This window comes from Onychostoma macrolepis, chromosome 03 (assembly GCF_012432095.1).
Source record: "Onychostoma macrolepis isolate SWU-2019 chromosome 03, ASM1243209v1, whole genome shotgun sequence".
Lineage (NCBI taxonomy): Eukaryota > Metazoa > Chordata > Actinopteri > Cypriniformes > Cyprinidae > Onychostoma > Onychostoma macrolepis.
This window is the reverse complement of record NC_081157.1, coordinates 53,570,513-53,587,891: the sequence shown is the minus strand read 5'-3', so window position 1 is coordinate 53,587,891 and position 17,379 is coordinate 53,570,513. Positions and strand designations below refer to the sequence as shown.

Below are 17,379 nucleotides of genomic sequence, written 5' to 3'. Positions count from 1 at the left end.
TTTGTTGATGTAAGTACATAGTAATTAAGGCCACCTAATATAAAGTGTGACCGAAATCTTATAATGGGCCATGTTTGGATCTTCCAACCGTACAATAATCCAAACACAAACCTAAAAAACAACACAAAAATGGGTCACTGAGCACAAAACCAAGCTTCTGCTGGTCATTCCAGTCCTCTGACCTGAACCCTGTAGAACATGAGTGAACTGAAGAGAAGCAGCAACATGGAGCTGTGAATCTAAAGGGTCTGGAGTGATTCTGGATGAAGGAATGGTCTCTGATCTCTTGTCAGGTGTCTCTAACCTCATCAGGCATTATAGGAGAACATTTAGAGCTGTTAAACTGGCAAATGGAGGTTTCAAAAAGTATTGAATAAAAGGGTGCCGTTAATTGTGGCCAATGTGTATTAGAGAAAAGCATTTATTTCATAATGATACCCCCATCTTAAATTCTTATTATCCAATGAAGGGTTAGATTTTTGTGAATTTTTTTTAATAAAAGCTCAAAAGGATTAACAATGCAGATTAATTTTCACATTTACCTTCTTTGTTCATATTTACCAAGGGTGCCGACATTTTTGGCCATGACTGTATGTATGCGTGTGTATATATATATATATATATATATATATGATCAGATCTGTCTGCCTCATGACCCTGATCAGATCTTCATCCTCAGAAACATCCTGGAACAGGCCAATGAGTGGAACACCACAATCCAAGAAAAGGCGTTTGCTTACATCGACAGAAGAGGCCTGTGGGTGATTACAGAAATATGGCATACCAAGCAAACTGATCGCTATCGTCAGAGCACTGTACAAAGAGTTTCAGTGCGCAGTGATAGACGAAGGGGAGACAACTGAATGGTTTCCAGTGGTCACCGGAGTCAAGCAAGGCTGCTGGCATGTCAGGATTCCTGTTCATTATGATCATTGACTGGGTTATGAGGCAGACAGTGGAGAACAAGAAGACAGGCATAAGATGGAACTTCACCACAGTACTTGAGGACCTAGACTTTGCTGATGATATAGCCCTACTATCATCAGCATTTGACCAGCTGCAGACGAAGACCACAAGATTGGAAGAAAATGCAGGAAGGGTAGGGCTCAAACTGAACGCCCAGAAGTGCAAGGTGATGAAGTTGAACAGCAAGGAGGAAGGGCAGAATGGCGTGGAGGAGGTGGAGCGCTTCACATACCTTGGTGCGGACGTGACCCATGATGGAGGTGGCACAGGGGACATACAGAGGAGAATAGCTTTGGCCTGTGCAGTTTTTCACAAGCTGGCCAAATTATTTTACGCCAGAGACATCGGCAGGAAGACCAAGGTGACATTGTTCAAGACTTTGGTGCTATCTACACTTCTACATGGGTGTGAAACTTGGAAGCTGACCAAAGGGGAGGAGAAAAAAAAACTGGATGCCCTCCAGAACAAGTGCCTCAGAAGAATCCTCAGGATTCGCTGGCAACAACATGTCACCAATGAGAGGGTACTGGAACTGGCAGAGACTGAGAGAGTCCGAGATGAAGTGAGGAGGAGAAGAGGGACCTGGATTGGTCACTTGCTGAGGAAACATCCAACTAGCGACTGTGCTGTTGTCTTGGGCTGGAGGCCAGAAGGAAAGAGAAGAAAAGGACAGCCAAAAACAACATGGCGTAGAACTGTTGAAAAGGATCGAGATGGAGAGGGGTGGCCTTCATGGGAGAGAGCCAGACAAGCAGCCAAAGATAGGAGGCAGTGGAAAGAAAATGTCCAGGCCTTATGCGCCTCCTGGCGCGGAGAGGATTAAGTTAAGCAAATAAGTTCATATCTTCTTCATAGTAGCCTGCAGGTAAAGGGACCCTAACATTAGAGGTCTGCACGGGCTTTAAATTGAAGCCCGAACCCGTCCCGTACCCGAGATCGTCTGACCCAACCTGATCGGCACAGTTAAATTCAGAGCCCGAACCCGACCCGAATCTGAAAATTTATTTATTTTTTCCCCCACAACGAATAGCCAATTTAAAAAAAAAAAAAGAAAAGAAAAAGGATGCCGTATTTCACGATTGCATGCAATGGTCAGTAAGCAAATAGGCTACATGTAAAGAAACAGATTCATCAAGGCTCGGCCACTTCACAAGGCAAAAGAAAAAAACACTTACCAGTTATGAAAGTTTATGAACATCAGGTGCAGCGGTCACATAAATTCTGCCGAGTTTTTGAATGGTTGTATACGACAAGACGATAATTCTTCTACTGTGCAAATGATGGTCATTTTCGTCAGTTTAGGCTCGTTAGCCTTCGGCCTGCTTTAAATCAGACACAGAGATGTAGTGCGGTAAGATTGCGTTAATTTGAATGAATTTATCATTTATTTGAATTAGCGAGAGAGAGAGAGAGAGAGAGAGATGAAAGTTGTATGTGAACCTGCGTCTGCACATCTCTCTCTCTACGAGCAATGAGGCTTAGTTACTTCAAAAACATTTTACCAGAGGCGGACAAAGTACACAACTTCCTTACTTGAGTGAAAGTACAGATACCACTGGTCAAAAACTACTCCACTACAAGTGAAAGTTGTAAAGACAGATTTTCACTTAAGTGAAAGTACAGAAGTACATGTTTTTAAAAGTACTTAAGTATCAAAAGTAAAAAGTAAATGCATTGTCGTATTGTTGTATATTTACAATAGCATATGCCACTAATGCAACCTACTGACAATGACATCTCTGAATTCAATAATGAAATGCATTTAACTGAAAATTGAGTGTTTAATCTTATCATTATACATTACTGACACTCTGTCCTCCAATTTGATACTGTTAAGTGCTTTGACACAATCTGTATTGGTAAAGCGCTATATAAATAAAGGTGACTTGACTTGACTTGACTACTGAATACACTGATTAGCTTGTATTATCTTTGGAATTAAGAGGTTTTATGTTACAAAACATATAAAAAAAAAATATTATCTAACACTCCTACAGCTACATTGAGCTCATTTTAATACTTGTTTAAAAGTTACAAAGTTCTTTTTCAAAGAGATATTAAAGTCTATGATATGGTCCATTTTAGGCAAACAACGCAAACATTGAAAAGAAAACAAACTATAGGTTACTATAGTGAGATAATAGTAAATTTGTTGATACTATGATTTTACTGCAAATACCATAGTTATGGTTACTATAGTAAAAATATGGTTAATTTTCCAAAGGTCTTTAATGAGTTAACACATGCCTTTTTAGAGTGCTTTTAGCTGTGCAGTAGCGCAGACTTTTACATTAGTTTAGCGGGGAAGATCCCGAGGTTGCCAGATTTTCGTAAAAAATATCAGCCAAATGTCCATTCAAAGCTAGGCAGAAAACTGCGGGCTTAGAAATACTGTAAGACTTGGCAACATAGGAAGGTCCTGGCAGATCACAGGCCGGATTTTCGCAGAAAAAAAGGGTTCAGTGAATCTGAAAATGCACTCATTGCAAAAACTGCTACATATAACGACTTTCTACTTGGGGACCTTGATATAAATGTAGTTGAGTAAAAAGTACGATATTTGTCTTTCAAATGTAGTGAAGTTAAAGTCGCAAGTTTCCAGAAGAAATAATACTCGAGTAAAGTACAGATACTCAAAAAGTGTACTTAAGTACAATACTCAAGTAAATTTACTTCGTTACTGTCCGCCTCTGCATTTTACCCCCTCATTGCAGAGAAATAAGGTTGCGAGGTCGGGTAGCAGACCTCTACCTAACATTGGCCAATCACAGCACATATACAGTACATATACAGCACAAATACAGCAGTCATCATTAACTGAGCATTAGCTTCTCATGACTTCATGACTAAAGTGGTGACTTGGTCCTTTTAAATACTGATTTAGACCCAGTTAAATCAACAGTAATGCCTAGAAAGAGCTGAGAAGGAATTCAGTACATATACCATGAACTTTAAGTGCCTGTATATCTGAAAACTCTACAAAAAATAAAGCTGGTTTACAAGACCATAAAGGATTTACAAAAAAAAAAAAAAGGTAAGAAGACACCTTTTAGTGTAACAAGCTACTGATGTGGACTCCTCATTAAATATTTAATGTTGAACAAAAATAAACTGATCAAATAAATGGCACAGACATGGCAGTACATATACATACTTGTCCTTTGTAGGGTATAGAGTGCAGAAAATGGAATTATATGTTAGTTGCAGGGGTTTTTGTGAGCAGGAGCCTACAGCTTCAGCTATCTAAAAGAAAAAATGTATGGTTTTGTAAAGAGTTTTCAGATATAAAGGCATTTAAAGTTCATGGTATGATGAAGTCATGAGAAGCTAGGGGTGAGAATCTTCAGGCACTTCACGATCTGATCCGATTCTGGGAGTCACGATCCGATTCCAAAATGATTCTTGCTCTACATTTTTTCCCACAAATTAATTCTTCTGCTGTGCAAATACATCTTTACAACTTTACATTAGGGCTGTGCGATATGACGATATATATCGGATGGACGAAATAAAAAGTCTATCGTTTCATATTATGTTCTATCGTTTATTTCGTGGTGTCGCAAAATACATTGTTTACGGTAATACTTTTTAATCATTTGGATGAGTGCGATCTTTACACACCACCACGGGGCGTGAAGGGGAGACAGAACCAGGTGGAGAACGACCAGCCAGGACAAAACGAGGAGCTCGTTCTACTACTACGAGGAACTACATCTGTAGCATGGACACGTGTTTTTAAGCGCTGCAGTTTTAAAACAACCGATTTTAAGCCGTTGAAACACATACAACAGAGCTATATGCGTGCGCCGTCTCCGTTTCTATGTGAGCGGACCGCGCATTATTTATTTTTTTTCCGCTTTATTGACTTTGAACGATTACATAAACACACTTATATGCGTCAGAATCCCCGTCTTGGCAAGTATCCTCATAAAGACAGCGATTTAGGTCTTAAGAGAGAGGAAACAGCTAAAAGAGAAAACGCATATGTAACAGTATATTGGATCCGGACTTCGGTCTTAAAGGGGAAGCTGTCCAATATTCGTTCTGTCTGCCATTCATATTAATCATAGCACATTGCTAGAAAATCTCTCACTGCTCTTGACTAAATCACTTTTGTAACTTTAATAAGAAGAAATAATAATAAAAAATAATGATATATATATATACAGTATATATGTATGTGTGTGTGTGTATATATATATATATATATATATATATATATATATATATATAAATAAAATGATGATGAATAATGATATATGTATAGAATCTATACATAATACGTGTTAATTATATCTATCATAGATAGATATAATTAACTCAGTGAAGACTAATTAATTTACACAATGTATGTAGCGTTTCTTATTTATTGTAGTTTTTTGTCCTATTGCTTGCAATTAGTTTCTTATACTTATTTCATCACTGACTGTTTATTTATTTTCAGTGAGCTTGAGTTTTTTTTTTTGTCTATTTTTAGGCTTGTATTAGTTTGATATTGACATTGGTGACAAGGATTATGAAAATTCTATGGTATCAAAGATTTTAATATCATAAAAACCTTTTTAAAAGAAAAAAAATACTATATCGTGATATAAGATTTTGGTCATATTGCCCACCCCTACTTTACATCTTAACCAAAATTTGTTTATAGTTGGAATCTCTGTGTGAATCTTCACTGGTTTCACGATTTTCTTTTTTTCCCTCAGCATTATTGCCATTTGATTATTACTGATGAGATCATAGACAGTGGCAGCTTTAACAGGCTGCATTCAGACTCATGCACAGATCTATTTCGATATATCAGATGTTTTGTCCTGCTCTGAAAACATAACTGACTGCGTGTACATCAATTTCGTATAAAAGTATTAAAAAATGCAAGTGCATTTAACTGCAGCCGCAATCGAGCTTCAAGACAAACAAACACAAAGCGCACGTGAAAGTCTGTCAGTGCGCGAGTTTCATGCATCTAATAGTACTGCATTCCAAATGGTATAAATGAAAGCATATTTAAAGCATATCTCAAGTAAAACATGATGCTCGGGCGATAGAGGGAGAGAAAGTGAAAAGCTCCAGATACAAACTCCAGGCCGTGGCTTCGCAGAGAGAGGAGGCCTCCAGAGGAGTGTGCGGCAGGAGAGAATGGCAGATTCACAAAAAAAAAAACACGAGTCTAGCACGCAAGGTTTTTAAAGTTAAATTCTCGCAGCACTTGCGGTTAGAAACGCCAAAGATAGCATCTCGTGCATGGGCCAGGCCCATACATCTAATGTGCTTGCCGTGCTGGTCGTCACTCGCGATGAGACGAGAGCACGGCAGCTGGCACCGACGAAAGTCCATTCCACTCACCACTCAGAGAATAATATTCCACTGATGCGGTCGCTGAAGTGCAAAGAAACTCCAAAACGGTGCAGAGAATTGGGCCAGAAAAAAAACGCAAGAACGAATGCTTCTGAAGAGAGGAATATCTGAGGGGTGTAATGGCGTGAGCACGTGTCTACGTCAATCACGTATGACGTCGGGGCGGCATCTCACACCATCAGCCAATGAATTGGCGTGATTCTATACAGGCTTCAGACAATCGTCACACCCATTGCGTCAGTGAACCTCTGAAAGAGAACTAATGCCATGCTTCCTCATATCTAATATTCAAAAGGTAGGATGTACAGGGTGAAAAGCAATGGGCCGAGTACCGAGCCCTGCAGTACCCCTATTGAACCATATACACCTGAGTCTCTGGCCTGCTAGACAGCAGACAGCAATATAGACTAAATTCTGTGTCTCTGGTCTATTCAGAGGAGGCAACAACAGATACAGTCATGTGAAAGAGAAAGTGAACCTCCTTTGAATTCTATAAATTTTATGTATCAGGACATAATAATATAAAAAAAAAGATAATCTAGTCCTTAGTAGTCTTTAAAATTAGGTAAATACAACCTCAGATTAATAACAACTCATAACACACTGTCAAGTCACCTTTATTTATATAGCGCTTTTACAATACAGATTGTGTCAAAGCACTTAACAGTATCAAATTGGAGGATAGAGTGTCAGTAATGTATAATGATAAGATTAAACACTCAATTTTCAATTTTCAGTTAAAGGCATTTCATTATTGAATTCAGAGATGTCATTGTCTAGCTCAGTTTAGTTTAAATAGTATCTGTGCAATCAAATCAGCGATAATCGCTAGAAATCACTGTGTGAAAAAAAGGGGGGGCCAAAATGGAGAAGCCATGTGTGACAAACTAAGTACACTCTTACTGTTTCTATTGGAATTTAGAGGCATTTGCTGCTAATCAAATGCCCTTGAAAAAACTTTGAGAAACTTCTCATCAGATATTGAATGTTTTCTTGGCCTTCCAGTCCTTTTCTATTCCATTAAGGTTTAAGAGAGCCAGGTTCCTGCTATTGCTCAAGTGTTAGCTACAGAAACCTTTTTTTTTCTGATTTTTTGCGCTGCGCGTCACCTTGAGTTCATCACTGGACCAAATGATAACTTTCCCATTCAGCCCTACATCTGGAGAGCCTCTCGTGTTCAAAGGGCAGATGTGAGCTCAACATGTTTTGAGAAACCACGCAGGTTAACTTAATGCTGCGTTACGTGTGAAGTGGCCATAAAACGGCACAGTTTTTTCCAGACTCTGTGGCTGTAGAAACAAAGAGGATGAAACGCAATCATGGGCAAATGAGCTTCTCTACTACTTCTTTTGAAACTGATTTCATCATAATTGATATTAGTATTATCCACGCAGCAAAATCCTTATTTGTTTAGTCAGCTAAGTGTGGGCCTTTGTAAAATACGTGACAAATTGCATCCCGTATTGATTTGACACAGGACATCATTTTACTTTCAAATACGGGACGATTCCATCATTAGAAAGGTTAAAGATTCAATTTTACCCTATAATAATCTTATAGAAACAGTATGTGTGTCTTATTCGCTTTAATTAGGACATTCTTCAAAAATATCATTAATATCTGTAGAAGAGGACAGAATAAGGATCAAATGACTGAGTTCAGCTTTGAGAAAGAAACCGACCTGTTTGTTCCTCAGTATCTTCATGTTTCAAGCTGAAAACCTCTGCAATCCTGATGTCTTCACTCTCCTCTTTAATAAACGCCATCTTTATGGATCTCAGTCACTTCACCGGGAGTTTCTCTGAGAAAAATAAAGAAAAAACTAATTCTGGATGTGTCTCAGTCAGCGAACCGATTAGCCAAAAAACACTCAAAACTAGAACTACACATTACTAAAAGAACACAAATTATACCAACAAAGACATGACAGATTTCGTTTATGTTTGGTATTTAATGATGTTCATGTTAAATTCAGTAGATTGTACTGTTATGGAAACTTTTGCAGTTGGATTGTGAAAATTGTCTTATAGCCTACATCTTTGTCTTCTCGTTTCATTTACACTGTTTTAACCAACAGAGCGTGTGATCACTGTACAAAACATCTGGGGTGTATTCCAAAAAGCAGGTTATGTGACATATCCGGGTATGTTTGAGGATAAGTGAGCGGAAAACCTCAGCTTTCGGTTCCAAAATCAGAGGATACTTTCAGGGTATGTAAGTAACCATAGCAACTTGTTTCTGAAGATAACCTGCTCCGGAGCAGCTTATGTTCCAGGGTTAGTTCACTTCAGCTCCATCAGTGCACACGTGATCTACTGATGAGCCTTCAGTGGGTGTGACAGATAGCACACAAGATTAGCCTATATAATATTACAATATGTATTATCGCCTATTATATATATATATATATATATATATATATATATATATATGTTAATTACGCTAATATACACCATATTGCCAAAAGTATTGGGTCACCCCTTCTAATGAACAGGTAGTAATTTCCATGAGTACAAATCTTAATGTTTAGGCATATAATGATATTCTAGGGAATTGTGTGCTTCTAATTTTAAAGCAACAGACCAGTCAAGCTCTTCCACACTGACTCAATCAATCATTTCTTTGTGAACCTTGCCTTATTCACAGAGACATTGTCATGTTAGAATAGAAAAGGGTCCTGTCCAAACTGTTGCTATAAAATTAGAAGCACACAATTCCCTAAAATACCATTATATGTGTCCCAATACTTTTGGCAATATAGTGCAAGTAATAAATAAGGTAATATTCTAGAATGGTTATTGGATATTTATTTTATTGGCATATATAACAGTTATCTATAAATTATAAAACAATATTATAAGACAAGGTAATGTTTAATTTATTATATTAAAAATATTTATTAAATTTTATATCTCGCACATGGATCGGCATTTTCTATAATGTATTTATATAATAAAAATACATATCTGATATGACTTAATTTATAATTAGCATCAAACAAACAATATAATTCTTATTCTCAAGGATTAAAGATTAAACGGGGGAAAAAGAAGAAAAATGCTTCCACAACCATCAATTAGTTGGAGATATGCACTAAGCATGTAAATGACCACTGAACAAAAGAAGAAGAAAGAAACAGCGTCCGTTTCCATAGTGACTCGTGGATTCGTCGCTCTGTTGAGAATGTCTCGAGTCTTAACCAGAACATACTCTGAGTTGAATGAACTTACTCCCGGACGCGTTTCTGGAACCACATACCTCGAGTAATCAAGGTTTGGGGTCAATCAAGCGAGAGTTCAGGGTTTATCTGACGGTAAGTTAACTGTGCTTTCTGGAATACACCCCTGGTTCAACTACTAAAACACCTGTTTTTGAACTATTTCTCGATATAGGGATCTTTTCTGTTATCACAAAAATAACACTGATTCATGTTAAATCAAGCATTGCATCGTTTCATTTAATAAGAAAGTTTTAGTTTTGCAATGCTTGGTAAAACTATAAATTTGCATGAACAGTTCAGTTTAATTTCTTCTTCTTCTTCTTCTTCATTGGCGGGTCGCTATCTTAATAGAGCGTTACCGCATCTACTGTGGAAACTGGACCAGAGACTCAGATCTCAGGCCAATCAAGAGTCGTGCCTTCAGCTCCTCCATCTACAGCACAATCTCCTCTCAGCACAGAGAACAGGAATACTGATATTACTTATAATACTATATTAATAATAATAATACATCTGTCTATATTCTCTGTATTAACCTGGCTCTTCTCAGAAACTGTATTAATATACTGTTCCCTCCTATTAAATTCAAAATATTCTTTAATGTAAACGGTTTCAAAAAGTCTTCAGTTAATCTGCTTCTCTCTTCACCGTGTATGAGTGCATGCTCCACTGTCTCTGTACTTCCACACTCACACGACCCTGAAGGATGTTTCTCTATAGCTTGCAGTGTTGAATTAGTCCTGTATGACCCAACCTTAACCTAGAGATAACACAAGCATCTTTCCTTCTGCCGCTTGAATTCCTTCCTCTTCCAACCAATGGTTGAACTGTATGCAGATGTCTTCCCTTTTGCTCATTATCACAATCAGATTGCCAGTTTTTCTTTATTTCCCTTTTTATAATTGATTTAAATTCTGATTTACTGTATCTTATATGCATATCAATGATTTCCTTTGCCAATCTGTCTGCTTCTTCATTTCCTGACACCTCGGTATGTGCCAGAACCCATATAAACTGTACTTTCTCGTGTGTTTGTTCCATAGCATATAGAATCTGTAATATCTCCAAAACTATATCTTGTCTGGTTTCTGATTTTTGCTCTTTCAAACAAATCAAAGCCGAACTTGAATCTGAACATATTATTGAATTACTTATTCCCATTTCTTTGACTTTATTTATTGCTATCATGATTGCTATTAATTCTCCTGTAAACACTGAGATATGATTTGTTATTCTTTCACCCCACAGAAGCTACCCCCATCTGACCACTCTGTGCATCTTTAGAGGCATCTGTAACACCTGTGTGAAGTGTTCATACCTGGAACTATCACCTCTGCTTCAGACATGTACTGACCCTTTCCTTGCCTGGCTTTCAATAAACATAAATCTATACTAGCTTGTGGTAAAATCCATACTGGTATTATTGGTATTGTTACTACTGGGATAATTCTGTTCCAAATCTTTAATGATCCATGCAAAGCCATTAACTTTCCTTTTACCATGTCCTCACCTCTGTGTGTGTGTCGAGCGTCCCGATTACTCATCAGCGTCGCCCTGGAAACAGATCAGAAACACCTGCACTCCCTCATCACCGGCCGCCCAGTCACAGCTGCTGCTCGTTATCAACCGGGCTATAAAGCCACGCCGAAGCAAGCCACAAGTGAGTTCATTCTCCATGAAGCAAGGACTAACGTCTCTCTCTAATCTCTCCCGCAGACAGCAGCAGCAGCAGCGGCGGCAGCGGCAGCGACAGCGACGACTGACCGAGCGGCACACTCCTAAAAGCCAGACTTATCACAGAGCACGATCACACGGCCAAGGAACAGGAGGAGAGAGAGCACAATCAGCACAGAGGCACCGATTTCACCTTACTCACCCTGTTACACGCCAATAAATCCACCCTCCGGGGCATTTATACTGCACTTCACTTGTCGTGTGATTCTTCACCCCGTGACTATATATATATATGTGAGTGCGTATCTTAGTTTCAGTTTCACTCGCTCCGTGTCCCACTAAAACAATCCACGTAATCCGTTTTCTTGTTCAATATATGGCTTTAATCTCGACTCAGAGATAAAATAATAAAATAAAATAAACAACATATAACCCTAAATCTGAAATCTCACGGATGCGGTAAAGAAACTGTGTGACTCCGCTGTATTCCAAAGAACACACTGCCGCCAGACTTAACTGACGCGATTCTTAAAGAGCCAGTACACGATTTTGACATAGTACATATTTTCCATGTAAAATACAGAATATTTATCCAAATGGCACATAAGAATAAAGTTCACAAATGCAAACAATCCAAACCAAAATATTCAAACTGAAATGCACCGCATAATAGAACATTAATTACTGACTCTGAACAAAAATAGGCTCCTACATTACCGCCCCCTAATTGTTCTCAAACTCCTTGAAACAATTACTTAAATTTAAACAGATGGAGCCATATTATTTTAACCCTTGGTGAAATCTAAAAGTCCAAAACAACACAAATTTAGGTTCCTAAAGACATATTGCCTTCAATATATAGGCTATTTATTCTGCCTCCTGCAACAGGCAAAGTTTTGTTATAGGTCTTTCCAAAATGTTTGCTTTTGTCTTGATGCGGACTTGTCGGACGAGGCCCTTATTGTCAGGAATGGTTTCAATGACTCTTGCTAACATCCATGAATTCCTAGGAGCAGAGTCATCAACTACAAGAACAATGTCTCCAACAGAGAAGTTTCTTGTTGTGTTGTTCCATTTTTGTCTCTGTTGCAACTGTGGCAAGTATTCCCGACACCAACGCTTCCAGAACAAATCAGAAACATACTGCACCTGTTTCCATCTGCGTCTAGAATACAGGTCATCTTGGTCAAACAGTCCTGGAGGCAATAACGGCTTTGTCTTGAGTAACAACAAGTGATTCGGAGTCAGAGCTTCCGGATCATTTATGTCACTTGATGCTGCTGTGATTGGACGACTATTGATTATAGCCTCTGCCTCACAGAAAACAGTTTGAAGGCATTCCTCATCAAGAACTTGTTCTCTAACTGTAGCATTAAGCATTTTTCTTATTGAGCGTATCAGTCTCTCCCATACCCCACCATGGTGAGACCCAGTGGGAGGATTGAAAACCCACTTAATTCCTTGTTGGCTGAGATGGTCCTGAATCTTCTGGTTGTTCCATTTTTCAATGGATTGTCTTAACTCACGCTCAGCAGCTACAAAATTGGTCCCATTGTCTGACCTGAGAACTTTCACTTGTCCCCTTCTGGCTACAAACCGACGTATAGCATTTAGACAGGAATCAGTGTCCAACGAAGAAGCAACCTCGATGTGCACTGCACGAATTGCCAAGCAAGTGAAGATAACTCCATATTTCTTGACAAGGCTTCTTCCACGTTTAACCATGAATGGTCCAAAGTAATCTACCCCTACTCTTGTAAAAGGTGGATCATCTGGCATTACCCTGTCTGATGGTAAATCTGCCATCATTTGTTTTCCTGTGGAGCTATGTAAACGACGACAAGTAACACATCTTCCAAGCATTTTTCTGATAGCAGATTTGACACCTGGTATCCAGTATTTCTGTTGCAGTGTAGAAATCATGTGATTTCTGCCACCGTGTCCTGTTTTTTCATGAACATTCTGGAGGATCAAGTTGGTGACATGAAGATCCTTCGGAATAATCAGAGGCCGTTTGACTTCTTCCGGCATAGCCGCATTGCTAAGTCTTCCACCGACATGTAAAACTTCATTGAGCAACTGAGGGTTTAACCTGTAGATCGAACTGCCTCTTTTTATGGCTTGTCCACTTTGCAAAGCTGACATCTCCTCAGCAAACTTCTCTTTTTGGCAGAACTTCACTATTTCAAGCTCAGCCTCCTTCAAATCATCAACTGAAATGTGACTTCCTTTCCATTTAGCTTTGATGTCTGTCATCCTTTTGTTTACTCTAGTTGAGTTAACTGGAGTCTCTGCAGTAAATATCTTTCTCTTTTGCACAAGTACCAACAGCATACGTTTAAACTTTAGAATCCACGCTATGGTGCGCTGAAGCTTTATCCAAGAGGAGAAATGATTCATCAGTTGTCTAACTGAATTGTTGCTGTGTTGGGTCTGTATTGAATGGACCAACACTGACCTCTTGATCTCTGGATCATCTGCAGATATCATCATTTGGTCCATGTTCTTTGGCCACTCTTCTGGAAATTGGTATAGAAATTCTGGGCCTGAGATCCATTTTTCATTTTGCAGGAAAGTATAAACTTTCTGCCCTCTTGAGGCACAATCTGCAGGATTTGATGTGGTATCAACGTGATTCCACTGTTCGACACTTGAGCCCTTTAGAATTGTTGTGACTCTGTTTGCCACGAATGTTCTGAATCTTGTGCTTTCGTTTCTGAGGTATTTAAGCACAGCTGTGCTGTCCGTCCAGTAGACTGAAGGTTTAAGTTCCAGCTGTAGCTCTCTTCTTAACATCAGATCCATTTTTGTGGCCACTGTCGCAGCTGTCAGTTCCATTCGTGGAATTGTAGGCCTTTTTAGAGGGGCAACTCTAGCCTTCCCCATAATCAATGCACAGTGCACCTGATCCTTTTGATTACGTAGAAGAAGATAGCTTGCTGTACCATACGCATCTTCACTCGCATCTGCGAAGTGATGTAGCTGTGCTACAACAGCTTCTCCGAAATCTGCTGGTTTAATGCATCTGCTCACCTTGAACTCTTCAAGCTGATGAAGTCCATTGAGCCAGTCTGTCCACCTTTGTTTTACTTGCTCTGGCAGATCATCATCCCATCCTATTTTCAGTCTACATAAATCTTGTAGGATCATCTTTGCTGGTAAAACTACAGGTGCTAGAAACCCCATGGGGTCATAGATAGAGCTGACGATCGAGAGCAGTCCTCTTGAGTAAGTGGACGATCTTTGATGACTATCTTAAATTGAAATGTGTCTGACTCCACATCCCAATAGATGCCCAATGCTCTTTCCATTGGCAGTATTTCCTGATCGAGATCCAAGTTTTTCACTCCATCAGCCCGTTCATCCTCAGGAACAGCTGCAAGCACAGCACGACTGTTGCTAGTCCATTTGACCAGGCGAAAACCTCCTTTGGAACATATTGCTCGTAGACCATGATACAGTTCTATGGCTTGTGTCTCAGTGGCTGTGGACTTCAAACAGTCGCTCACGTAAAAATTTCGAAGAACAGCATCAGCAACGTCGGGTTTGTATAATGTGCCGTGATCCTCAGCACATTTCCTCAAAGCATAGCTGGCACAGCTGGGTGAAGAAGTAGCGCCAAATAAGTGGACAACCATTTTATGTTCCACCAAGTCTCCATTATAATCTCCGTGAGGCCACCACAGGAACCTAAGAAGATCTGAATCTTCCTCATGGACGCGAACTTGGTGGAACATAGCTTCCACATCTGCCATAAAGGCGATTCTTTCTTGTCTGAATCTTGTAATGACACCAACAAGACTGCTTGTGAGGTTGGGCCCTTGTAAAAGTTGATGGTTCAATGACATCCCTTGATAAGATGCCCCACAATCAAAAACGACTCTCAGTTTATGTTTGACTGGATGGTACACCCCATGGTGAGGTATGTACCATGTCTTGCCATCTGTTTGTCTGTGATTGTCTTCTGTCAGCTCAACAGCATAGTCATTTCGGATGAGATTGTTCATGAAAGATGTATACTCAGTATGGAACTCTGGATTTCTGATGAATTTTCTTTTCAAATTCAGAGCCCGTTGTTCAGCCACCACATAGTTACTTGGCATCTGAATAGCCTTGTTCTTCAGAGGCAGGCACAAGCTGTAATGACCATCTACTAGTTTAGCTGACTCAGACATCATTTTCATAAACTGGTGGTCTTCTTTGGACATTTCGATTTGATCATCCATTTTTTCTGCTTCAGGGAAATCCTGCTTGAATTGCTGTTGCCACAAGTCTTCTAATCTGGCTACTGATATGCGATTCACAAACACTGGAACACACCTTCCTTTTCTTGTGACGCCATTACTGTTCCTAAGGGGTCCATTGACTGTCCAGCCCAACTTAGTTCTTACAGCAAAAGGTCCATTGTCTTTACTACTAATAACTTGCCATGGCTCCATGACTTCAGGCACATTAGCTCCTATTAGCAATCCAATTTCTGCTTCGATGCTAGGGAGACAAACGTCCTTAAGATACGGCCATCTCTCCAAATCCTTTTGCTGTGGAATGTTGCCCTTGTAAACTGGAATAGTTCTCTGTGTGAAGACGTCAGGAAGTTGGACGAACTGATCACCATCTAGACTACTAATCTCCAACCCAGACACTATGTGAGTGTTGACTTGTTTTTCATCTCCCATTGTTCTCAGGAGTATATCAGTCCTTCTTCCACTCACTTTCAGTTCGGACATCAACGCTTCTGTACAGAAAGTGTCTGAACTACCTGGGTCGAGAAAGGCATACGTTTTGACCAGATGTGTACCCTTCGTAGTCTTAACTTGAACAGGAACGATTGACAAAGTACACTCATTCTCACAGGTATCCTTGTCTCCACTCGTGTCCTTTTCTGCATAGACTAGTGCACTTGTAACAGATTGTCTGTCACAGCTATCTGTTTTGTCTTCTGGAAGACACTCAGTCTCCTTTGGCTTCATATGCAGTAGGGTTGGATGAGGCAAAGAGCATTGACTGCAGCTCATTCTATCCTTGCATTGTTTGCTCATGTGACCATGCTTTAAACAGCCGAAACACAAACCTTTGCTACGTAAAAAGTCAATTTTCTCCTGATGTGTCTTACTTTTCAACCTTTTACACGATTCCAGGTTGTGCTGCAGTCCTTTACAAAAGACGCATGGTTTCTTCTGGCTGTCGACGTGTGTATTTTGCAATCTTTGAACTGAAAGTTTGTCATCGTCTTCAACCCTTTTGTCAATCGGTACAGCACTAGTCGTGAAGACCCTTTTTGTTACAGCCTTTTTACAAATGCCTGCTTCTGCATGTAACTTAGCTTGTCCTTTAGTTGTTGAAGTTTCCTTTATGTCCCCAAACACTGGATGAAGAGAAATCCTCGCTTGCTTGTTAATGAAATCAACTAAATCTTTGAACTTCACTCTAGCTTTTTGCTTCTCTTGTATTCCACATGCCACCGATCGCCATTTTTCTCTTAATTTGTATGGAAGTTTCACCGCAATGGCTCTTAAATTTGCTGCGTTATCCATTTCTTCCATGTAACTTATATCTGACATTGCATTGCAGCATCCTGACAGAAACAATGAAAAGGAGTGAAGTGCTTCTCCGTCTTCAGGCCTGATAGAGGGCCACTGTAGAGCTTTGTTCATGTATGCAACTGCAAGCTGATACTCATTTCCAAAATGCTCTCTTAGAAGCTGCTTTGCCTTAAGATAGCCTTCTGCTGGGTTCATATGCAGACAGCTACGAACCAGTTCCTTAGGCTTTCCAGTCGTATACTGTTCCATGAAGTACAAACGATCCTTATCGTTATCAGTACGATCTTCAACTCCATGTTCAAAGGCTCGGATGAACAGCTTATAATCGAGAGGATCTCCTTTGAAAATAGGAATGTCAATTGAAGGAAGCATGGTCAATTTTTGATGCTTCACTAAGCATTCAGCGATATTGGCTTGTCGATGCACGGCACTGCATAAAGTATCAACTACGTTTCCCTCTCTACCTGAATAAGACTCATTTGGAACTGTGTTATTAGTTGACTGTGGCCTAAGAGGTTGAAACACATCTTCATGAGGTGTTATGCTACCTGATTCCAGATCTACTTCTTTGTGGCTTACTGCTGAAGACCGACAGCTCTCATACTGCTTGATAACTTT

At 39.6% G+C, this 17,379-nt stretch overlaps 1 protein-coding gene across 1 annotated transcript in view; it reads right to left on the bottom strand.

Annotated features, from left to right (window-relative positions):
- Positions 1 to 11,481, bottom strand: part of LOC131535838 (zinc finger protein 658B-like) — a 175,230-nt gene extending 163,749 nt beyond the window's left edge. The window contains exons 1-2 of the mRNA XM_058768343.1: positions 11,055 to 11,481; positions 8,006 to 8,125 (exon numbers count right to left, since the gene is read on the bottom strand). Of these exons, the coding sequence (XP_058624326.1) occupies positions 8,006 to 8,090 (85 nt within the window). The 5' untranslated portion in view covers positions 8,091 to 8,125; positions 11,055 to 11,481. The remainder of the gene's footprint in view (positions 1 to 8,005; positions 8,126 to 11,054) is intronic.
- Positions 11,482 to 17,379: the final 5,898 nt, after the last annotated feature.